Genomic DNA, 25,736 nt, shown 5'->3' on the forward strand with positions numbered 1-25,736 from the left:
CCCCTCACTCACACACACACACACACACACACACACACACACACACACACAAGGCATTCCTGTCAGAACTTATTAAGTACTCATCTATTGAGCTTCCCTGAACATCAATGATCAGATATATTGACCATGGTTAAGGAAGTGTGAGTCTGCATTACTGATCCTGCTGTCATGTGTATATTTTACTGTTCATCATACTAATGAGGAAAGGTTAATGTATGTGTGTGTGTGTGTGTGTGTGTGTGTGTGTGTGTGTGTCAAAGGTGTGTGAGTAATATTTGACGAGACATCAAACAGCTTCAATTATTTCAGCACCCCAGGTGTCGTCCTCATTATCCACTCAGTACAACCATTGCACGTGAGAAAGACAACCAGCCCTGTGAGTTCATTTTTAAATTGATCTCAGTTATCCATCAGGTAATGACTATAATGAATACTTCAGAAATGAATGGTATAATGTTCAGACAATATTTAAACAAAAAATAAAAATTACATTCCAATAACGATTCCAGGGAGATTTGATCATAAGTTACTGATATATTTGTCGTTTTTAGTCGATATAGCGTTAACAGTTACCAGATTTCATATGGCTGTACAAAGACATTGCTGGTTAAAAGATATATGGCTGAAATATATTTTTCTTCCCTACCCTGTCTGTGGCACATAGGGTCCTACTGAAGCACAAATATAGTTTCATTTTTGAAAAATTAAACAGAAATAGCTAAATTAGATTAATCAATTAGTAAAGCAAACTGCATTCCAGAAATAACCATGTTGCACAGTTGCTATTTCTAACCTGATGCACAAGACACTTGGCATCTTGGAGAGATTTGGCTTGAATAAAATGACTTGTGAAGATCTCTGGCTCGTACACACTAAACCATATTAAAACACAAAGTAAGTTTGAGTAGTTTATTGATCAAGAACTTTTATACTTTTACTTTAGTGTTTTTTATAAGAGTAATTGTACTTTTATCTGAGTAGTACTCAAATATAGTACAGTGTGTGTGCTCATGGCAATGAAGGAACATGTTACCCACTGCAACACTATGACACATTGATGTGTTTCCTGCATATTATGATATGCAGGAAAATGTACTAAAACAGGGAAAATGTTCATGCATTAAGGAATCTTACACTATAAAAATAAGCAATACTACAGCATGTATACCATTCATCCATTTACTATACCGGGTTGCTGAGCAGAACAAGAAAGGGTTATATTCACAAATAAGTTCACCAAGAGCCTCTAGAAAAGCATCAGTGCGTCACAAATTATTCCGAGTTGTCTGGACTCTACTGGAGGGATGCCATTCTTCCAAAACATATTCCCTCATTTGATAGTGAACATATATTATAATGTTCTTCTCATTTATTCAGATTTTTACTTTAACTTGCCACTGGTATATACATGTGTCTGGTGTATAAATGTAAGAGTAACTGCAAACTGCAAACTCCTTATTAGGCATATTCAATTAAAATAGATAATGAATGGTTCATAGGTTGAGGCATATTCATGAATATGCAGATTTGGGGTTACATGTGCATTAAATCTGCCTATATTAATGAAAAGTTATGAGTGTGTGTGTGTATCGTGTGCGTATCCCTTGCTGTCTGTCATACACACACATCCCCCTGCATCGCACAGATTCCTGGAAATACACCCTCGTTGTGATCTGAGGGAGTGCTAATGTAGCCCACATGTCTCTGCAGCGGCATGTATGTGTCTGTGCGCGTGTGTGTTTGTTTCCATGTGCCTGGACGTCACATGATGCCGAGCACCACTATGGTACTTCAGTAAATCTGTTTTGTGGAAACAGCAGAGCAGTACCATGCACAATGTTGTGACTGTATCCAATGATGAGTAGAAAGGACAGAGGGAGGTGTTAAAGATCAAAAAAAATTATAATAATTCACAGCCCGACACCTCTCATGCCAGGCTGCAGAGATTTCTAGGAAATGTGGCCTAAACTTACATATGATTGTTGTGCACCAATAAGACTGTATAAAATGGAAACAACCACTGATTTACTGCAGCAAAATGGGTTAGAATAAATGGCGTCAATAAGAGAGGTTGCTAAATTTTTAACAGCACATTAAATATTTATTCATGACAAACTGTATTTATTGTTTGCACCTTGACACCTTTTATGGATTTGTAGGTCATATATAAAACATGTTCTATAGAGCAGATATAATGGCTAATGTAAAAACCACAACGTGTGAATATTAGTTCTTTAAATTTCATGCAAATATATGTGCATAATTGCAATGCATAGTAAATGTAGATATTGACTCTTCCTGTAGAAGAGTAGAGTTTTATTGATGCCAGAATCTGCCAGTTCCTCATATTGATCCAATTTATATGATGGTGGTACTTGTTTCTAATATCATAAGAACATTTCACTGCCATTTTACTCTTGGCCGGGCTAAGAAACTCGGTGAAGTTCCTGCTGGGTGCCTGACAACCTCACAGTGACGACAAGACTCCAGCAAGTCAGAAAACCTAATAAGCACATTTCCCAAAATGTCAAACTGTAGATTCCTTTATGCAAGTTGGCTTTCCTTAAACCATGACCAGAAACTTTTACTAACTGTGGCCTAATATTAACCAAACTTTAATATTAGTGGGGTCGAATCAGTAGTTTTTGGAAGGCAATGACAAACAACTATTTTGTTGTTTAATTTGGAGAACTTAAGGTAAGAGTAGTAAGTGGCTTCTACATAAACAATGAAAAGAGAAAAAGATAACTTTTGGATTACTGTGATCTGAAAGTAAACTTTTTTATCAGTCCTGACTTTTGGGCTTAATTATGTTTTTCTACTTTTCCCAAGCACCCCCAACTGCTGATCATCAGACATCCATTTATCATTTTATCAGGTGTGTCTCTGTGCTGTTTTTTGACTGAACTCAGCGAGTAAATGCCTCAGGGTCTAAATAAACCTCTCAGAACAAGCTGAGTGTGAACGTGCCCTGAAATTTCTGATATTATGCATAATGCACGGGGTATACTGTAGAATATGTAAAAAAAAAAAAGAACAAACAAACAATTAGTGTGTGTGTTTCTTTACCAATTAGGTGTTCTATGTCTCTGCGCATGAGTGTAAGTGCATGTGTCTCAGCTTGTGTGTTTGTGTATTCACAACTATGAATATAAAACATGCTTGTTGGTCAAACATCCCAAAGAAGCACAAGTGTATTTGCATACGTGTATGTGTGTGGATGCTTACATGCAGCCAACGCACTGAATCACATTATGCACAGTGGACACTCAGGTGATTTAAGCACCAACAAAGTGCATGTCAGATGAGGGAGAGGAGAGAGTATTTGGCCTGTTTAGATGAATAACCAAAGACTTGGGGAACATTGCGTTTGATGGCGGATATGAATGATTCAAATTCTCTGGGCACCGTCTTGTCTTTTTATACCCCAGCCCCCACCTTCTTCCTCTTCTTCTACTCTTGTTTTGGACCAGTTCCAATGGTCTAGATCCATCTCCCTCTTCACTCCACCATGTACATTCGTGTGCTGAATTGTTTTAATCTGAGCTGCTGTGAAGCTATTTTCAGGTCTGCCATATCCCTGTTCTGCTATTCAGTCCGGGTAAAAAGTAGGTGAGCGGCGGATTTGTTTATTTGTTATCCAAGTTTTTCAATGTTAAAATGAATGATTGTAAATTACAAAAACGTTTAGGTGTTAAGTGACATTTTTTTAAATACTGACAAGTCCACCACCTTCGTTTAGCCAATCAATACAATTTGTAAGGACAAGTGTGTATGTGCAAACATTACAGTGTAAGTTAAACGTATAGGATTCATGACTCTGACCTTTAGTTACAGCGCCCTCACTAGGCCAATTAGAGTAACAGTTAAACATCAGAACGTGTCAAAATGCTGAGCCTAAAGCATCATGTCTCACAATCGCAAAGCCATCAAAATGCCCAAATAAATCATCACCTTCACCCCACACGCACACAGAAGAACATTACTGACATCAGTCATAAGATATCTGTGTGATAAAGTCCTCAAAATACAAACATTCAGCTATATACAGCTCAGGGTCAACTGTGTGTGGCACCACTGAGGGATAGTCGCTTTTCTGAACCTGTGATCTCATTTGTAGATCCTAAAGTTTTCAAGTTGTCAAGCTGAGTAGATATCTTAGTTGGCTTTTTTTTTCTATTCTAGGAGCATTTGAGGATCATACAGGGTGATGATTGACATCAAACCATTTTTTGATGTAGTCATCAGTCGTCAATTTTTCAAATGCAAATCAACTCATTTCTCACAAGCTCCTTCAGTATACGAAGCTCATGAAAGCAATTGCAATTCCAAATTTCTGCTGTCCTCTAGCTCTTTAATGCAAGAAAGGAAATTATGCGGCGGGTTTTGTGTATGGGGTTTGTTTAGAGTAAATAGATCAAGAAGAATGATAGGTATGAGCCCTGATGGCTACGATGGCTAAAAACCCCGTTCAGAAATTCAAGAAAGATGTCACATTCCCATCCACACTAACTGACTGACAGGGGAACTATGAGGTTTTACCAGCAAATGTGATGACAGAATAAAAAAAATAATAATAAAGCAAATTTACATCCTTTGCTTTTTTGTTTTATGAGGAAAAGTTTTTTAGAACTGATCTTTCTCACCTTTTGATTGGTCATAAACTGTGAAGGGTATTTTTAAATCATTTTTATCTGCCATTAACTGACTGGCTGGCATCCAACAGCTAAATATCCTTTATAATATCATTACCCTATACAGTTGCATAATGTATCCAGTCACTCCACAGTGAGTTTAATTTATTATATTTTAAACCTGATTTGATATGACAGGCACTTAACACTAAAAAAAGACCTTTGGTAACCATAAAGTAGATCAAATGTAGGTTAATAGAGACCGGACACATATTACAGCTAAAGTCTGAAGAGGTTGATATATAACAGTTTTTAATTGGCACTTTTTAGGAAATAAACTACAGGAGATAAGGAAAAGGTCAAGGTTAGTTCACTACTGGGAATCAAAGATGGACTGTGAGTTGTTCCACAGGACAGATATGATGATGAAGATGATGCTGTCAGGATGGACAGTAAGGTTCACACCTGAGGAGATGAGGGCACACGCACCATCATCTGGAAGAGGCGATAAGAAGCCTAACCGAAAGAGAGCATCACTGTGGATGAAACTAAACCAATTTGCGCACAGGTGAGAAACCTGGAAAATGAACAGATGGGAGATGGAGACGGAGGAAGAAGAAGAAAAGAAAAGGAGGAAAGAAAAAATAGAAAGGAAAGGACAAAAACAGACAGCACACTCACATCTACACAAACCCACAGCAGCAAGAGAGGCAGAGAGAGAGAAGGAGGAAGAGAGAGTGAAGGAGGGAGAGAGAAAGACACACAGAGAGAAGGAGGGAGAGAGAGAGACACAGAGAGAAGGAGTGGGAGAGAAGGAAAGCGCGTCATTACTGGATGCTATAAGGCGCGTAAACCTGGACACGGACTCGGACCGTCAGATTTGAAGTTGCCTTCCGCACGTTAAAGTCTGAATGACCGTGAAACCAGCAGACTGAGAGACAGAGCCGCATCTGAATCGGAATGAAGCTGGAATCTTGAGCAACGGAGCATTTCGTGAATGAAACCTCTGAGTGGAAACATCAATTATCCAGCGGCGCTTCAAGGACTCGATTCACAAAATGAAGCGGGCGACCAGAAAAGCTTCTGATCTGTAGACCTGCTTTATTTTTTCCAGTTTAAATGGGAACTGTAAATTACATACAGGAACTCGTGTCATTTTCTTATTTATTTTTTTTTTTTTTGCGCTTTCTATCCTTGAATGTTGTTCACTAAGGATTCCTTGATCGTTAATGGCCAAATTAATCATCTGTAGGTTTTGTAAGTTCGTTTACACCGGTGACAAGTGAACGTACACAGGTAGCTATTATTGTGAAACTACACTAGTTTCACAGAAAGGTTCTACGATGACCCGTTTGGAGACTTGGGCGCATGAAGGACGCGTAGCTCCGGTGCCATTGCGCGCAGCGATACGCACTGCTTCCCGGTGGGTGCGCCTAGTCTGACAGCCGCATGGACGCGGAGGTATTGGTGCTGAGGGGGTATAATTAAAACCCATCAATTTATTGAAACAACTTAAACCCTATGTAGTGTTTTCCATTTGTTTACTGGTACATGTTCTATATACACAAGTAGCCTATTTGTGGTGGGAAAGAGGATTTATTTTGGTTTTATCCGTTAATTGTCAGATGTATTAGTCCATTATTAGATTCCCTGTGATGCAACTTGCAGCAAGTCCGAGCTTTACTATTTTGTGTGAACACATTGAGGTGTTTTAAAGGAGTACTCTGCTGATTCCCTGTCAACCTTTTCATGGGTCACATCTCTCACCCGCGTCCAGCCGCCACCTCACGCCCTGTTCAGTGTTGTTGCCTGTGTAGTTGCTGCAGCTGCTTCCACATATAGTACGTTGGTGTTCCAGTGTTGTTAATAACTTTTAGATATAACTTATCCTAGACATTCAAATTACAGCTAAAAACGTGTACGTCACCCAGCAACATTTAGTATGACGTCATTATATAGACTGAGTTTCTCTCCGTACCCCAAATCTGACCGTCCGTGAACAGTTGTGCGTTATGTTGAATGGACCGACCTTCCGCGACCACGACCCGATGCGACTCGTCGACCCGAGGCACCTTCCGCAACTGATGTCCCTTGAGGACCATGAGCCCACCATGGTGGTAGGGACCCTGTGGCCCCGCAACTCCACGCCGGCAGAGGAGGAGGAGGGGGCTCCGGGTCAGCAGCACCAGTCCTTTCCCTGGGTGGTGACCCTGCTGGCCGGCGTCCTGATCACGACCATCGTGGTGGATGTTATCGGGAACCTGCTGGTCATCGTGTCCGTGTTCAGGAACAGGAAACTCAGGAAAGCAGGTAGAGCAGTGAATTTATACTCTAGTAGCCTACCTTGTATTTTTCTGTGATCATATTCTAATAGATTAACCTTAAAAACCTTTAGTAAGAGTATTTTTACATCTATGTAGTTATCATATCAATTACATTTTAATTTCTTGCACATTTAAAAAAAAAAGTATATTAAAATGTCACTACATAAAAACCCTGTATGAAACAGAAAGGACTGGGTTATACTACTATACAGATACTACTATCCTGTATTATATGAGGCAGATACAATGTTTAATTAGTGTCCATGGACAGCTGTCAAAGTGAACCTCTACACTACCAGCTTATTGATTATAAAACATTATGTGTAAACTGCGTATGAATCAGGTCTGATCAAGCTGGAGAAGTTTTTACTCTTTTAGAGCTCAGTTCTCAGTAACTTTCTCCAGCTTGGCATTTGTCTGTCGCTGCCATGCTGAGCGACTTCAATAACTCAAGGACACTTTGACAGATTGTTTTGCTGCTGCAGACGATCATACGATCAGACACCAAACGCTGGATGACATGTTGTTACTGTTTTATAAAAATGCAGCGGTGACAGAACATACCACCAGAGTCTGAAAACGTTGACAATCCAGACCTTAGCTGCAGCTCTGCAGCCGCTGGTTGGGAGACTTGCCATTTTGGCTCTCAGTCAAAGACTTTTGGAAACTAAAAGCAGTGAAGCCATAGTTGGAGACTCACTGTAATGGATGTGTAAATCTGATGTCAGCCCTAAACTGATGTGGACTACAAGAGCAACACTGTGCATAAATAATACAGGCCCTCAGGACCCCTCAGTCATACATACAGGCGGAGAAAAAAAATCAATCAAGCTCCTAATTGTTATCTCTCACTCAGCAGCATGCTCTTGCAGAGCCATCTGAAGTAGTACATATCACATTAAAAGCACTTAGTAAGGAGAGCCACCTTCTTTGCATTCATATGACAATATATGAATACTGATGACTTGCTTTGCCTTTTATGACCTTTGCATCCTAACTTCATTTGTAAATCAGCCCACTGTACCCATCAATGGGAGAATGTGAAGGAGGAAGGCTACCGCTTCCTCTTTGAAAGCCTGAATGAGCTTCCATTTAGTGAAAGCACTCACCCCAGTTTCTGTGTTAATGGGCTCAGAGATCAACAGGAGGTTGTACTGGGAATATCCTGTGCAGGGAAAATTAATGCTGGCCACCGAATGCTGGTAAAATCTTGTGGAAAGCGGGTGAATCTGTTGGCATCCGGATGTAGTGTTTCCCATTCAATAGCTTACATTTACACTTTGTGGTTAAAAAGATCCGTCTTCAAAATCATAATAAAACAGCACATTTAGTAACAGTTTTAATGTTTTAGTGTCAAAATGTTTCACCTTTGTGCCACACAGTAATCATGTTGGTGGAAAAACTGAATCTGACAGACCTGGACATTGCGGAAAGACTACTGTTTTACCGCTTTGCGTTGCAGTCTTGGGTCTCAAATGAAGTGAATAAAAAAGAAGTGGCAAAAAGAGAACAAACAGGGTCAGGTTGGCAGGCTTTGCAAGTTAATAATCTTCATCTCTATCAAAGGTCCTTTTCTGTTTTCTGAGTCAGCAGCCTCCAATCATCCAGTCATCGTCGAGCTCCAGAGCTCCACACTTGTCAGAATGACAAATTAGCATCACCATAAATCAATCGAGTAACACCCTTCAGCAAAGCGGTCCCTACGCATCAGCCCAAGTCATTTGTTTCCTGATTTTCCATCAATCAGAAGGTAGAATCTTGAAATCCCTGAGTGAAAATGTAAGGATTGGGGTTGGACAACGGAACGAATGGTTCACCTGTCTCATTTGTTCTTTTTGCCACCTCCTCATTTATCTGATCTGTCTTCCTGTCCTCTTTATCTTTTTTACTCTCTCCCCCTTTCTTCGGATGTCCCATCATCTGAACTCTCATCTCAATTTCTCTCCTGCCATTCTAATTCTCCTTTTCTCAGCTAATCAGCCTTTCTTGTCCTTTTCCATTTTATTAATTAATTCCTTTAGACTCGTCTCCTCACCTTTCCTCTGCTTTCCTCAGTGTCCTATCTTTCCTCCCTTTTCAATCATTCCTCTTCAGTCCTCTCAAGCACTCTCCCCTTTCCTCCTCTCCTGCCCTGTCAGGTCTCACTCTAGATTCCTACACATTCTTCTCTTCTTCTCTTCTCCTGCCAGTGAACTACTGTCCCATTTTCTCCATGTTCCTGGCCTCCCCTCCATCAATCTATCTTCACTCTCCATCTGCCCTGTCAGAGACAAATTACCTGATCATCCGAAAGTTCACAGCACAGTTCATTCAGTGTCACCACATCTACACAAAACTGACAGATTCCCTTCATTCATAATCTACTCAGACTCAATACGCCTGCTTGGGCTGCACAAAACACCGTAGATCAGCAGTTCTCAACCTTTTCACAGCCTGGCGACAGTCTCAACTGGACTGAGTAATCCACGGCAGAGCTGGCTGATGAAGAACTCTAAATGTCTGCTGATTATTCTTTATTAAATGTTATGGTTTAGTAGCGTCCAGATGACTGCAGGAAAAAAACAAGAGCTGCTCAACAAGGTGCTAAGACAGACTCTCTGTAGCCTCTGCAACATCACTCTCTGTAAAGCAACATTTTAAAACTGAGAGTTTAGGTTTACACTTTTTGAGATCCTGTCAGTTAGAGAGAGACAATCTAAATTTGGGCAACAAGATGTTGAAGCCAATCAACGAAAAAACCTCCTGAAACAAGCCCATACTTAATATCTTTTTACTGAAGCTATCATTGGGGCACCGAGACATACATTACTGAGAGTAAGATTAACTTCATATGGGGAAAAAACATTCATTTTATATTCAGTTCACATCAACATTTTAACAGTAATTCACAGTACCCTGTTTTGTTATAACTGTATCAAGAAACCTTTAGAGGAATCTTAAAGAACTGCGTTCAGATATACAAAGCAAAGCGCATTCTCTGTCTGTGCACAGTCTGACAGCACCAGATGTTTACTGTATATGTGTGTGCAGTTCAGACCACAGTGCCGTACTCAAAACTCACCAGGAGCTCCAGTTGACTCTCTTCTTTTTTGCTTCTGTCTGTTCGATTCAAACTACTTGAGATAACTGCAAAATATTCAGCTTGAGTAGACATGTTTGTGCCACGTAGAGCAAATCTGCCACAGTTTGCTTTTCATGTTTTTCCATCGACTCTTTTTGCATTGGTAACATTACTTTACCATACATAACTTTACAAACCAAACTATCAGTGTAATAATGGAGAAAACAATCAGCGTATTAATCCATATAAATAAATATATAAACAATCATTTGTTGCAGTCCGACACAAAAGAGCTTAAAATGAGTAACTGCTTTCACATTAATGCGTGACTAATAATAATCCAATGAGAGAATATATAATAGTACATGAGTTCAAGGGGACATTTTAATACTTTAAATACTTGTGTTGATTATTCTTACACACCATTATGGTGGTAACACTGATGAGTAAGTCAAGACAGCAGCCTTTTAAACAGTCCATTTGTCTTATTATGAATTTGATTTCATACAAGTCAGAGTCCTTTCCCCTTTTCACCTCACTGAATGAATCATCCTCGTTAATCGTTAATTACTCCCAGATTTGGAGTAATATGAGTGAAACGTGATGCTGACACATGAATAAACCGTTACAGTTTCAGTACTGAGTGACTGCACTGTCAGAGGAAGGTCACAACTTGTCTCGCCTGAGACATATTGGGGTGGCAGCGCAGCTTTTAGCCGTCAGATAAATTGGCCTCTGGGGAACTGTCACTATTTTAATAGATCAATTCATGGAGAAAATAATCAGCATATTAATCCATAATGAAAACAATAATTTGTCGCAGTCTGAAAATGAGCTCCAGCTCAACCAACTGCAACAGTAAAATCCTGCTTTAACGAACATTCGTTAACCTACATTAACAAATGAGGAGTAATGATAGAATATATAATAATGTAACAGTCACAAGGGACATTTTTCTGCATTGAGTACTTTTACTTTTACACATTTCTGATTATTCTTACATACTTTTAGTTACGTGCAGGCATTTTACTTGTAATGCATTATTTTTACAGTGTGGTATTAGTACTTTTACCTAAGTAAAATATCTGAATACTTCCTCCACCACTGCCATTAGAATTCATTGTTACCCATCTGACATCATCTGCCATCCTCAGTAAAGGAGCAAGCACCTTTTAAAAGTCACTTTTCCTGCAAGCGGAGAGTATTGGAAGTATTCCGCTATCACAGAGTGATGTTAGAGAGTTCCTCCTCCTTCTCCAACAACTCTAGCCAAGTACAGATACTGGATTGCAGGAAGCAATTTCACCAGACAACAGCCAGGTCTTTGAAATTGGAAGCAGCCATCAGAGCTTTTGTATCTGTAAAGCCTGTTCTGGCTGTGACCGATAAATGCGACGACCGTGGTGATAACACTGAGCGAGTAAGCCAAGACAACCACATTTTAATTATACTAGTCTATTTGTCTTATGAATTGGATTTCATTCATGACAGGTCAGAGTTCCTTTCCCCTTTTCATCTCACTGAATGTATCCTTCGTGTTAACTGCAGATATTAAGGGAATATGAGTGAAATGTAATGCTGACACATCAATAAACCTTTTAGCTTCCGTATTGGGAGGCTGCACAGGTCGCAGCTGGCTGCAGAGAGCACAGCTGAGAGAGATCGCGGTGGCAGTGCAACTTTTAGCCTTCACATTAATATCATGAGACATAATAGTAAAGCTCGCTGATCCACAGAGAGCAAAAGAGAGATGTTATGAAATCAGCAACATGTGGCAGGAAGCTTGACAACCCAGCAAACATCTGCTGTATGTATATAAGGCATGTGCTCCGCCGCAGCGTATGACATGAAGTCATGGCCTCCCTTTTCCCCAACATCATGTCTGATGTGTCTGACCTGATCACAAGCAGCTGCCCGACCTCGTCCTGCAGTTGCACACCTGCCACAGGATTCAGACACTCTGGTAAGCTGTCACACTCACAGCACTGTGATTTATTCTAATTTCCTTTAACTGCTTGGATACTTTTATCATTTTACATAAATTCTGTCCGTTTGTTATTTTCAGCAATGGTGAGGAAGAAGCGGCGGCTGGAGGCAATCGAGACACAATAACCCGGCTCCTCTTCAACCTCAGACCCACAGATCCTGTGGGTCTGAGGTACATTTGTAAATGTAATGGGAGTGAAATGTAGAATGTGCAGTTTGATGCAGTGCAACCTCACACCCATTAAAATGGTACTGTGTACCACCCCAAATCCATCTTTAGAGGCTGCCAGTGTTGTTACTTTTGTGGATCATGGAGGCTGTCACCTTGGATTCACGGCAGGTGCAATGGACTCCAATAGTGTAAAGTTTTCTATGTTGTTATCACACATATTTTCACTCAAATGTGGTCTATTAAACTTGGTTAATGGAACTGACTGTCTTGAAGCTGGTGTTTTGCTTATCGAAGAAGTAACTGTTTTACCAAGGAACCCAGGATCCAGTAAGTAAACTACACTACAAATTCTGTCCAATGAAAGGTTCATCAGGCCTGCAGATGAGTTAGCTTGGATAGAACTGCTCTGACCAATTGTAGTGTTGGTAGGTAGGAGTTTTAAAGAGCAGGTCACATTTGCCTTCAGTCCAATGAAATTGCCCTGAACAAATACCATGTTTATGTCATATCAGCACCAGATACAACTGTTTTAGCGAGATTTGTCCAAATATTTGGACCTAAAAAAGATGACACAATGTTCTTTTACATCATTATTTTTGCTTTCTTTATACAAATTTAATTTGAGAATATAACTTATTGATGCAGGGCAGGTTTTGAGTGAAATCAATAAGTCGTGCTGTCAAATTGCAATTAAATAAATATAGGGAAATAATTCTATTTTTATTGGCTGGCCATCCCAACTGGCAGGTTAAACCTCGACCATTAAGGTTGCCAGCTCGAGCTAGCATGGAAACAGGAAACACATTAATCACACAGGAGTGAATATTCAACCTGTTCTCACTCCCAAATCGTTACACATGGACCCTCTGACGTCAGTTTGTAAAGCACTGGGGAGCCCCGTAGTATCATAGTTCACCACACTGGGGAAAGTCCTGTATGAATGCTAAAGGTAGATGTGGGACATTTAACACAAAGGTTAACACAAAAGAGTAAGGAGGTGGTTGGGGTGGACGGGTGGGCCAGAAACCCGACTTTCACCCTGGAGACCAGTATTTGTTTCCAGTTTTAACAATTGAATGTTGTTATTAAAATCACATAGATTACATAAATTGCATAAGTTACTTGTAAGAAATGTTGTTATTTTAACCCAAACCATGACCTTTTCATAAACCTAACCAAGTAGTTTTGGTGCTTAAACCTAACCAAACTGCGACGGACAACGGACCACTATTTTGAAAGTCTAACCTGACGTTGCTAATTTATTGTTGCTAACTTGACCACAGAGCACTACATACACGTCCAAAAACTAAAACTAAAGGGGTACCCATGGTGTTAAAAAGCAACGCAAAGGGGTCTTAAACAATCTTCCATATATGATGAGTTAGGATTAAAAATGTGTTGGAATATTTGCAGCGACTGATGCATACAGAAACTGTACAGAAAATATATTTGAGTTTGGTTTGTCCAACATCCGTTAAGGAGGTGGAGATCTGCTGTGGGAGTTTAGACTTGTGGCGTTAAGTCATGGCTAAAGCCCTGAATATGACCCTCCACATATTCCCTAGCTTAGTTTTATAACTCCTGTATCTTTGCTATATTCCGGTATGATCCAAAAATGTCAGTTGAAGGTTGAGTCAGGCAGAGAAGTGTCTATTTTTTCCTACAGACTGCAACTAGATATGTATCTGTCTGCGGGAGACAGCAGTGTTTATTGTTGTACTTGAACAAGGTACAAGCAGCAGCAGAGCCGCCGTCAGGATCACACACACACACACACACCGGCGGCGGCAACTGCAGTGTTGAACACACTCACACTGCTGAGAGAAAAGGAGGACGTACGAAGACGAGAACTTCACTTCAAAACACACACTCTGTAGTGACAAGATACTCGATCGTGCTGGCATCTGTCTGTCTGTGTGGGACACGCTGTTACAGTAACTCACAGACTGTAGGGACTTTAAATAGTTCCCAGCGCTGCTCCTTCCACAGAACAGATGATCTGATTAGATTTTAGAGCAACTCATTGCATAAATTTGCATTTCAATGTGGAAAAAACCAATGTCTTTGAAACTACTGTAACTTCTGAGTGTGTTCAAGAGGCAAAGATCACACCACACTGATAGAAATGTTTGCTCATTAATTCATCATTCGTCTTAATCAACAGGCTAATTAGCATAACTGGTTGTGTTTCATTCATCATTAGAGAGCTGAGTCTGACTTGTCTGACTTTGTTGGTAAGAACTTTGAAGTCATATTGTGTGTCTGAAAGTATCTGCTATGATGCATGATTAAAGGTGTGAGTTTTCTTGTAAAGAAACAAAAGTCATCTTTGCATTCAGTGCTATTCATCAAAACTAATCATGTGTATCCTTGAGCTCTACCAAATCATGTCGAGTGCAACTCCTTCCTCTTATAACATTGCAAAGCCGATTTTCAAGTATTTGCATCATCCACACAGAAAAACAGATCCATAGCACTATTTCAAACATTTAAAGATGACTCATACCATGGCATAGACAGATGTTAGTCTATGGCTGCCAGGTGTCAGTTAAATCTGAATTTATAACGGGACATCTCAAATAATAGCAACAGCACTTTGGCTTCACTTAACTGCCCCTGGTGAAAAGGACACAGCCATGTATTGGAAAAAGAACAGTTAAACATGTTGGAACTTATTTCTTAAAGAGAAAAGATGAGAAGATTGATGTCAATATCACGTATGTTAGGGATGCGCCGAAATTTAAATTCTTGGCTGAAGCTGAATATAATGAAAAAATTTGCAGATTACCGAACAAGTTAACATTTTCGCCTTTTTTTTTTTAACCATTGCATGAATTAAATAGTCAAAATGTGCTTTTTACTATGACTATGGAAGGTGGGTCTGAGGCCCGGGAGGGTCCGGTAAAGTAAATTAGATCTATCCATTTACTTTTAATGTACACATGTAATATGTTTTATACTTTCTGTGAATATAATCCAATTAATCTTATTTCCATACCGTATAGACACTTAATTTTGAAAACCGGACATTGTCACGTGAGCTAAATTCATCAAGTCGGACCCAATATGATAAATGTTGTATGTGGTTCTCTTACGGCGTAACATGAAGACTTCACAGCCTCTCTTCAGGTAGGACTCTCATACTGCAACACTTGTCTTTGTAGAGAGAGAAACTGACAGGATAAAGTCGCTAACCTGCCTGTCAGCTCGCACTGGTCCGTTTCAGTGGATTTACCATAAAGGCTTGAATACATGTGCACTCCAAATTTAGGTGCGGCTAGCTTAATCGCCTTCTCAGAAACGAGAGACAGAAACACTCAAAGCGGGTCAGACAGTTTGTTGCCTTTTCTAAGAAGTCAGCCACAGACGGAGTGGATGTGCTCGGAGACAATTCAGCAGAACAGTGTCTGAAAACGGGCGATTTTTGCGTCTCTCAGTTACTTTAAAATGCTTCCACACTGCCGACATGTCAACGTAATTGTTCTGTAAAATTTAACCTTTTGACTTATTAGGCCGAAAACCGAAAGTGCTTTTTTTGCTATTTTCGGCCGATTAATTCCGTTGGCCGAACATTCAGTGCATCCCGAATGTATGTGTGTGAAGTACGAAGCTAGGGTCATGTTGTGGTTGGCCTAGCTTAGCTTAAAGATTGGAACCAGGAGGAAACAGCTAACCTGGCTCAGTTTGGCTCAAAATGGGTACAGCACATGACTCCTTCTATATTTTACTTTACATTTTACAAAACTAGACCAGATGTTTCTTTATGCAAAGAGACTAACCGCATCTTAGCTCAGACATGAAATTGATTTACCTTTTCTCTTCTCCTTTATCCCTTTTCCTGATATCCCTTCCCTGTCAGTTTAAGTCCAATTTTCTCAGGTGACTGACACTCACAACATGGTTCTGTGTGTGTTGTCAGAGGTATCATGCTGAGACATTAATGACTCCCGTCGCAGACTAATGACACATATGTCGAACGACATCATCAATCATTTCAGCAAATGATCCAAAACAACATCTATTTACATTCAAGTGACAAAAACGTAAAGCAGCTGTGTAATATTTACAGTGTGATGACCCTACATAAGTTAAGAGTTAAAACTGACTTCTTGTCTACCATGGCCTGGATGACTTCAGATGAATCTTCAGATGTTGTTTAAATGCTGTTTTTCAGGTTAAATTTTCATTCAAACATACAGGTGAAACTCGAAAAATTAGCATATCGTGCAAAAGTTCATTTATTTCAGTAATTCAACTGAAGCCCAGGTAAGACGCTTCTGACGTTTGTTGTTCAGGAGCGGCTTGACAAGAGGAACATGACATTTGAAGCCCGTGTCCAGGACCCGTCTGCGTGTGGTGGCTCTTGATGCAGTAACTCCAGCCTCAGTCCACTCCTTGTGAAGCTCCCACACACATTTGAATGGTCTTTTCCTGACAATCCTCTCCAGGCTACGGTCATCCCTGCTGCTTGTGCACCTTTTTCTTCCACACTTTTCCCTTCCACTTAACTTTCTATTAATGTGCCTTGATACAGCACTTTGAGAACATCCAACTTCTTTTGCAATTACCTTGTGAGGCTTTCCTCCTTGTGGAGGGTGTCAGTGATGGTTTTCTGCACAACTGTCAGGTCAACAGTCTTCCCCATGATTGTGAATTCCACTGAACCAGACTGACAGGCTCAAGAACCCTTTGCAGGTGGATTAATTAGCTGATTAGAGTGTGACACTTTGAATATTCTAATTTTCTGAGATTTTGAATTTGGGGTTTTCATAAGCTGTACGCCATAATCATCGAAATTATATCAAATAAAGGCTTGAAATATCTCACTTTACATGTAATGAGTCTATATAACATATTAGTTTCACCTTTTAAGTTGAATTACTGAAATAAATGAACTTTTGCACGATATGCAAATTTTTTCGAGTTTCACCTGTATGATCAGCTTCTAAGGTATGTTGCATTGTTCTGGATCAAAGTCCCCATCAGCATATATTTTCAACTCAATACTTGTGGAATTGTTATTTACATTTAAATAAAGGATAAGACATTTTCTACCACTGTTAACATCAGATAGAATCCATCCCTATTTACAGTTTAAATGTGTACTGAGACACACAGCTGACACTATCAAGTGCCATGAATCTATGTTTATAGCATGAATGTCTCTGATGAGATTGAACCTAACCCCGGCAGAGTTTCTTTTCCTCGATTATTAACACATGGCTCTAGCTTACACAAGAGGAGGGATATAGTTGGAAATAGCCGCAAAGGGCAATAAAGGCAAATAAAGACAGAACATCCGACTACTACATATTGGCTGGCAGTTAACAAGTCCCCTGTCTCTGTGCTCTGAGCCATGGCTCTTCCCTAATTAGCCTTCTGTGACATGCTTGAGACAAAGAGTTGTCGTTCAGAATAATAACGATGAAGCCTCTTCATAATGAAGATGGAGTTGGGGAGTGATAAATACTGAATGGTGCTGCATAGTTTAGCAGGTGGAACAAAGTGTCATCAACGCTTCCAGTGTGAACTCCCTTCTGGGTGTGAAGATGTTTGCAATTTGATGAAAGCTTTTACCAGAACATATCAATTACAGCAGGTGCGGAAAGATGAGACAGCCTAAAGTGTACAATTTTGTGTGCGAACCGACTAGCATTGCCACCGGGGGCGGAGCTACACTCCCATCATGGGGCCCACCTGTACCAAGTTTACGTGACCCCGGACTCACTCCGAAAGTCCACAGAGTCCGTCTGCGTCCCAGCTGTCGAAGACAGTCGCAGCCATTCTAGTCAGTGCTTGTGCTCACGCCAGAAGCGCTGCAGTTCGTCCCAGAAGAGGCTGCCTCGTCAAGCAGCACAGAGCAGGAAGTCAGACACAGAAACGGCTCAGAGAATCCGGTCAATTACCAAAATAAAATTCCCTGTGCAGACTCTCGATCATATATCAACAATAAACACATTTAAAACAGACAAAACAAGAAACAATTTAACTACGTAGCCTACTTAATCATAGTAGAAGCACAAAAAACAAGCACCAATCACCAAATCAACAAAATCTAAACATGTCAGCAAAATCAGGCAGGTAAAATGCTCTTATTCTGAAATGATCCCTGTGGTATATACAGCCCTGCAGACGTCGGAACAAAACTGTGTCACAGAGAGCTGTGAAGAAGGTAGTGGAAACAAAAAAATTACATATTAAAAACAAGTTATTAACTTGGGGCAGGCTACACTGCTGAAACACTTCCAGTGTGAGTTGATGTCGGGCAGAGGACAGAACAAAACAGTGGCGCACACGCCGCCTGTGTGAGTCCAGGATGATACACAGTCAGTCCCTCAGAATTCCCACCGCTACTTCCGCTTATGAATGAACTAAAACACACTAAAATTAAATCAATAAATATGCATTAGAAAATTAAAACTACATTTATTACTAATGAGACATTATGTGGATTTATGAGCATGACAATGTGGATTTACTTTGGAAATTACCCAATGAGAGATGAAATTCTGCTACTGTGAAAGAGCCACTGGACGCTTCACTCATTTCTGATGAAGTTTTCTTAGGTAATGAGAGAAGTGTAAGTATTACTTTTTCACTTTCACTTTCCCAATTCAGATTTATCGTGACCCCGGATATCCTGAATGTATCCAGATACACAGCGAACCAGCAACCTGTGATTATAGGAGGAATGGGAAGAGAAGATTATAATAGAAAGACTTAAAATTATTAGCTCCGTTTGCTTCCTAAAAAAAAAACGAAAAGACAACTTTTCTCAAAAGAAAGTGCCTGAATTGGAGACGGAGCTGATTTCATTAGAGTTAGGGGAAATTGTATCTGCAATAGAAACCTGCCTGCCATACTAATGCTGGTCAGACACAGGACCGTTTCATAAAGGGAGCTTTGTACAATGGCTAAAATGCTGAGAAAATATAATTGAAATGCAGCACGGTTCACCCGGGACGACAGGTAAATGTTAAACTCCTAAATCAGGCCCTCAAACTTCATTTCCCCATGTGGGAGACCTTTACAGCACATAAGCAGGACGAGAACTTTTTTTTTTTATCAAAGCAGTATTTGGCTGAGCAAGGAGCCGAAAACCTGAATCAACTCAAATCCACCTTCTTCTTTTTTTTACCACTTTACTCCTCTCCTGGGGAACAACAATAGTCCATTATAATAAGCTTTTTTTTGATGAGGTGTGTGTCTAAAGTGGTTAGAGTGCAGATTGTTGGACTGAATGTGTGCAGGAACAGCTTTGGACAGTTGTATTCATTAGCCTGTAATGATGGTGGAGGCATTTAAGCGGCAGTGATGAGTTTCGGAGAGCTTAATGATCCAGGTGTTATTAAAGTTCACTTGGAGGGGAATGTGATCCCACTGGGAGTTTGGCTTTATGGTTTTTGTCTCTCGTCTGTTTGTTGGAGGCTATTCCTGTTCACCGCTTCCCTCTCAACTCAACTCAATTTTATTTATATTGCACCTTTCACACAAACATGCAGCCCAAAGACAAACGAACGACAAAAAAAGTGTTCTGTTCAGAGTTGTTCCGAGCTCAGTGTTCCCTGTTTTTGTTTGTTTGTTTTTGTGTTCTGCTCTGCTTTGCTGTTTTTCTGACAGAACTCGCTTCTTTCTTGTCATGTTGTTTTTACATTTGTTGGCTCCAAATCTTCTGCCTCTCCCTTTTCTCTTACCCAAAAACTGCAGAAAATATCCTGCCCTAAAAGAATGTATACTGCTATGATTATTTCCCTTCTCAATAACTTGATTCATCATTTAATCTAATAAAATGACAAAAGATTTTGAAAAATGCTTATTACAAGTTCCCAGAACCCAAAGTGACATGTTTAAATGTCTTGTTTCATCTGTCCAAGAGGCCAAAACCAAAGCTATTCAAGTTTATGATGAAATAAGCAGAGAAAAGCAGCTACATTTTAGCTAGATTTCTCATTTGACAAGCTGCACATAGTGCTTTCCAGTGGAAGGGAAAGAACGTGCAAAAAGAAGAGATGATGTTCATTGATTTCAACAACAAGCCACTGGGTTCAGTTCTTTTCAGCTTTCAAGTTGTGAACACCAATTGGCAGAGACAAAGTGGAAATTCTCACATTCAGAAAATGATGGTTATCTACCAAGAAGTATTGCATTTATAGCATTCTCTGTTAGAAAATCCAACCCAGAAGAAAAACAAGCAAAACTGGCAGTTTCTTGTGTTAAAATGGTTAATGGTTGGCAGTCCTACGCTGCACACATTAGAGACAGATTTTGCAAACTTCCATATTTCATTTTTTCACTTATGCGCAGTGATGTAAATGTAAATGCTCCGTACTTGTATAGCGCCTTTCTAGTCTTTTCGAACACTCAAAGCGCTTTTACACTACATCTGCATTCACCAGTCATACACTCAAACGGAAAGTAACATTCACACACTGGCGGAACAGCCGCCAGGGGCAAATCGGGGTTCAGTATCTTGTCCAAGGACACTTCGGCATGCAACCAGGGGGAGTCAGGGATTGAACCGCCGACCTTCCGATTAACGGCCAACCCGCTCTACCTCCTGAGCACAGCCGCCCCTAAGTGGTTAGCACTGTCAAAAAAGGTTCTGGCTCCGAATATTACTCCACCATCCTCCGCCACCAGAATCCTCCGCCACCAGACTCCCTTGACAAAAACAGCAATTTCACCTTGCAACATATGGGAGTTGCTGGTCTACCACTGCCTCGATCTGTCAGTTTGTTTGTGTTATAGCGTGACTTTATTTGTCTTTGTTTGTTTGTGCATTTTGTTTGACTTTGGTGTTTTAAAGGGTTAAAAACACCAAAGTCACACAATAACACAAACTAACCAATCAAGGCAGCGGTAAAGAGGTAAAATTACTGTTTATTGTTAAGGGACTCTGGTGGCTCTGGACAGAAATATAGCAGCTGTTTCTGGATCTCTATAAAAAGGTCTCACTCTGTAGAGATAATGTTGTCAGAGCCAAAAATCTGAGCCTGTCAGTGGCAGAAAAATGCACTTTAGTGGACGGTGTGCAATTGTCTGCAAGGATTACTTTGCAGCCCTGTTTCACTGCTGCTAACTGCTCGCTCAGTACTGGACCATTTTCAAAACATTAGACACAAAAACACAGAAAAATAGGGTCCAGGTTGAACAATACGGAAATTGTCCTTTGGGGACTCTAAATTGCCCACAGGTGTAAAATGTGAGCGGAAATGGTTGTCTGCCTCTATATGCCAGCCCAGTGATGAACTGGCAACCTTTCTAGGGTGTACCCCACCTTTGGGCCAATGTCAGCCGGGATAGGCTCCAGCTACTCTGTACACAGGATAAGTGGTTGATGATGGATAGATGGATGGATGGATGAGATAATGGATGGACTTTAGTACATTTGACCCCATCTTCAATGATCATCCTTGAAAAAAAAATTATTTTATGAGGGGAAGGGGAAAATAAGTGAGCAAGAGACCAAGAGATACTGCTTCAATAAGGGTATAAATTTATTTTTCAATCCACAAAACACCAATCCTTTCTGACTAGCGGAGGCATGTTGCTCTACAGTTACACAGCCAATGGCCTATTGATATTGAAAGCTGTTTACACAGTAAATACAGAATAGTTTACTCACCTTTCTGTTCTGTTCATATTCTAACTGCTCATGACCTGCATCCCCTCATGTCTGCAGGAAACGCCTTCGTGGTGAGCCTGGCTCTTGCTGACTTGGTGGTCGCCATCTATCCATACCCGCTGGTGCTGACCGCCATTTTCCACGACGGCTGGATTGCCGGCTACATCCACTGTCAGATCAGCGGCTTCCTCATGGGCCTCAGCGTCATTGGCTCCATCTTCAACATCACCGGCATCGCCATCAACCGCTACTGCTACATCTGCCACAGCCTTAAGTACGACAAAGTGTTCTCCAACAGCAACACCATGTGCTACGTCGTGCTCGTCTGGGCCCTCACCATCCTCGCCATCGTGCCCAACTGGTTTGTGGAGTCACTGCAGTACGACCCACGGGTGTACTCCTGCACCTTCGCCCAGTCGGTCAGCTCGCTGTACACCATCACGGTGGTGGTGGTGCACTTCATCCTGCCGATCGGCATCGTCACCTACTGTTACCTGCGTATCTGGATCCTTGTCATCCAGGTGAGGCGAAGGGTCAAGCCGGACTCGCGGCCAAAGATCAAACCACACGACCTCCGCAACTTCCTCACCATGTTCGTGGTGTTCGTACTCTTCGCCGTCTGCTGGGCGCCACTGAACCTGATCGGCCTGGCCGTGGCGCTGGACTCCAGGCTAACCCGGGCGATACCTGAGTGGCTGTTCACAGCCAGCTACTTCATGGCGTACTTCAACAGCTGCCTCAACGCCGTCGTCTACGGTGTCCTGAACCACAACTTCAGGAAGGAGTACAAGAGGATCGTCCTGATCATCTTCAAGCTTCACTGCTGAGACAATACACTGAGCTGAGGGGGAGGCAAAGGGTGGGCGTAATTTTAACTTATGTGACAAGAAAAGGCTTTTAAAAAGCAACTAATGAAAAAAAGAGGAACTCAACCATGACAAAGAGGTGAAAACAGAACTAATGAAAGGAAATATTCATCTCGTTATACAACCCTGTGTTGTAAAATGATAAATAAATCTACCTTGTACTTTGGAAAGAAAACAAATAATAGTATTGTAGAAGGAAGAAAGAAAAATGCTTTGTATGAGAGAGAAAAAAATAAAGAGCTTTAATAGCTGGAGGCTGAGAGAGGTGGAGGGTAGAGATGAAGTGAAATAAATGATGCCACACAGAGTTATCAGTGATGCCTTCAGGGAAATTGAGAGACTTAAAAAATACAGAGAGGGAGGGAGAGACCAGAGTTTGGGAGTAACTTAGTAATGTGTTTTATCATGGCTTTCTTTGGTATTTCATGAATTACTGTTTGAAAATAAAAATAAGTTGTTACTTAGGTTTTTACCAACTTCATACTCAATTTGAAGTTGCATAGTTCTTAGTGATCATCTCCTTCCCCCTGATTCATTTGACGCATACAATCATCCATGAACTATTTTCAAGACAGAAATCCAATAATATCCAAAACTGTGATTTTCTTAAAGCTGTCTCTGTTTCCTGATTGTTCACAGAATTAAATTTGACTAACGCTGCTCAGAATGAAGAGAGTATTTTTAAAAAAAAAAAGGAATTTATTGAACAGAAATACAAATTGGTGCTTTTTGGGAATATTAAGTGGTGTTATATACTTTTAAATTAAGGTGCTACATGCACAATTTCAAATATCAAGAACATGAACTGTGATAGAGGCTGACATTCTTCTTGGCTTTAGTTTTGTTTGTTTACGGAAATCATTTTGACGTTTTAAATTTGAAATGAATGATTCTTTGGAGGAACAAGCCAAACTCTAACTGGGACAAAGAAAGGAAAATGCGAGAGGATGGATGGAGGGGCAAGACAGATGTTGGATGTAGACCCGAGTCACAAATGTGATTGCTTTAGGCTCACCAAAATAAAAACTTGCAATCTGACTTTGCCTTTGACCAATCACTTGTGACTTGACTTGGACATTAGCCCTTTTGACTTGAAATGGCTTGATAGGTTTTCAAAGCCCACAGAAACAAATTATTGAAGCAAATTCTTGCTTCAGAGCTTGTTGCTTCCGTCCCTGAAGGAGGATGCGTCCAACATTTAACAACCAAATAGTTCTACAAAGTTATCTTATAGAGTTAACACCAGGCTGAAAAGCCTGCCCTGTTCAAACGAGGCTTGAGAATTTGTGTTACTTAGGTTTTCAAGATTATTATTGTACTTAATTTCTAATTATCACTATTACTCTGCTGGTTTGACATGTGATGAGAGGGCCATAATGACTTGTTAAGAACTTGAAAATCAAAGTTTAGGACTTGGACTTGACTTTTATCATTTATCATTTGGGACAGACACTGCAATATAAAAACTTTGTCTCACCTCTGGAGTTATTCCTCTCTGGTGAAAGGTGTCGGTGTTTTTTTGTGCTGCTGAGGCGTTGAGTCTTGTATGGGACTATCTCACCTCTTCACATCATAAGTTTCTTCTCCCTGGGACAGGAACAGCACCTCTGCCACATCCTACGTTAATCCACTCAGACGAGATGATGAAGTTTTCTCACACGTGAACCGGACGCGTCTGTGTGCGTAAGACACTTAAATGAACAAAACCAGAGTGGAAAAAAAAAAAAAAAATAGACAAAACACAGTGTCTCTGCTATTTAGAAGCAATACTGTGTGCGTTCTCATTTCTAACTTGTCCTCACACATCAAAACTGTCCCAAAACACACAAAAACACATCAGTGTTCATGCACTGGGCTCAATTTCTACATCACACACCCTTGCTGCAGTGAGTATATTCACTTCACATTTGAATATTAACATGAAGATGACTAAAAAAAGAGACATGAAAATGAGTAATTATGTTATGGTTGCTCTGAATAGTATTCTGACCACATCACTGTGTTTCACACTCCTGGAAAGTGGACGATGAATGTTGCATTATGTGTGAATAAGCAAGGTGTTGCTGCTGTGATAGTCTGCCTGTGCTTGAGTCCCATTTTAATGAGCTCACTGTGTGTGCGTGTGGATCAGGCTGTTCTGCGGCCAGTTCTTCACTTCCTTATGATAAGCTAAGCTAAACAGCTTCTGGTTGTAGCCTCAACCACATTTCCCAAAATGTCAAACTATTCCTTTGACCGATTAACTAAATGACTAATTATGACTAATTAACATGGAAATCAAGTTTGTCATTCCTTTAGCTTAAAGCAATAGTTTGACATTTGGGGAGTTAAGTTAATTTGCTTTCCTGGTGAGAGTTATATAAGAAGATCAATACCACGCTCATGTCTGTCCATTTAGTGTGAAGCTGAAGCCTTGAGTAAATTATCTTAGCTTAGCATAAAGATTGGAAGCAGTGGGAAACACCTAGCCAGGCTCAGTCCAGTGTTTAAAAATTACGATATACAAACACCTCTACAGCTAACATTTTAACACAATGTATCTGGTTTGTTTAACCCATACATATGCCGTAGAAATGTAAAAAAGGGCAATGTGTGGTTTTACAAGTTTAAGGATTTGGAATTATTTCTTACAGCCGGCGGTGCAGTGACATCTGGGAGCCTTGTCGTCACAGTGGTTACAGAATGTAACTGCTCCTAAAACCCCAAATAGTTGTTTTTACATTACAGTTTGTGAACAAGTTTATTAACATGAGATACAACATGTTAATTAGTGAGCTTTAGAGGTGCTGCTAGGCATATTTTTTTAAACTTTGGACAGTGCCAGGCTTGCTTTTTCCCACAGCTTCCAGTCTTTATGCTAAGCTATGCTAATGAACTCATGGCTCTCTCTCTCTCTGTGCTGTCAAACTTTAATTATTGCATTATTTTTTGTTAGTAGTTTAACATATTTAGTCATTTTTTTGGTATGTGATTTTGTTTCTTTTGAAAAATTGTAATATTGTATTAATTAAGAAAGATAATTAATAATAATAATAACAATAATAATGAAAAGGATAAGAAAGTGGAAA

At 40.3% G+C, this 25,736-nt stretch overlaps 1 protein-coding gene and 1 long non-coding RNA gene across 2 annotated transcripts; one reads left to right on the plus strand and one right to left on the minus strand.

Moving 5' to 3' along the window:
• Nucleotides 1-6,646: 6,646 nt before the first annotated feature.
• mtnr1al (melatonin receptor type 1A like) lies at nt 6,647-23,637 on the plus strand. The gene is made up of 2 exons (XM_046029804.1): nt 6,647-6,944; nt 21,860-23,637. The coding sequence occupies exons 1-2, from the start codon at nt 6,647-6,649 to the stop codon at nt 22,627-22,629; spliced, it is 1,068 nt and encodes a 355-aa protein (XP_045885760.1). The 3' UTR covers nt 22,630-23,637.
• On the minus strand, nt 21,651-24,307 carry LOC123957193. Its single transcript, XR_006821757.1, has 2 exons — nt 24,146-24,307; nt 21,651-22,643 (listed from the first exon to the last, which is right to left on the minus strand). It is a non-coding gene; the product is annotated as an uncharacterized LOC123957193 (long non-coding RNA).
• Between the last annotated feature and the right edge of the window lie 1,429 nt (nt 24,308-25,736).

This window comes from Micropterus dolomieu, linkage group LG19 (assembly GCF_021292245.1).
Source record: "Micropterus dolomieu isolate WLL.071019.BEF.003 ecotype Adirondacks linkage group LG19, ASM2129224v1, whole genome shotgun sequence".
In the NCBI taxonomy this organism is placed as follows: domain Eukaryota; kingdom Metazoa; phylum Chordata; class Actinopteri; order Centrarchiformes; family Centrarchidae; genus Micropterus; species Micropterus dolomieu.

What these genes read in the sequence shown, in the direction of transcription:
- mtnr1al (XM_046029804.1), top strand. Translation starts at nt 6,647, where the DNA reads ATGTTGAATGGACCGACCTTCCGCGACCACGACCCGATGCGACTCGTC. An exon ending in CAGGAAACTCAGGAAAGCAG is followed by an intron (nt 6,945 to 21,859) that starts GTAGAGCAGTGA and finishes TCATGTCTGCAG; the next exon opens with GAAACGCCTTCGTGGTGAGC.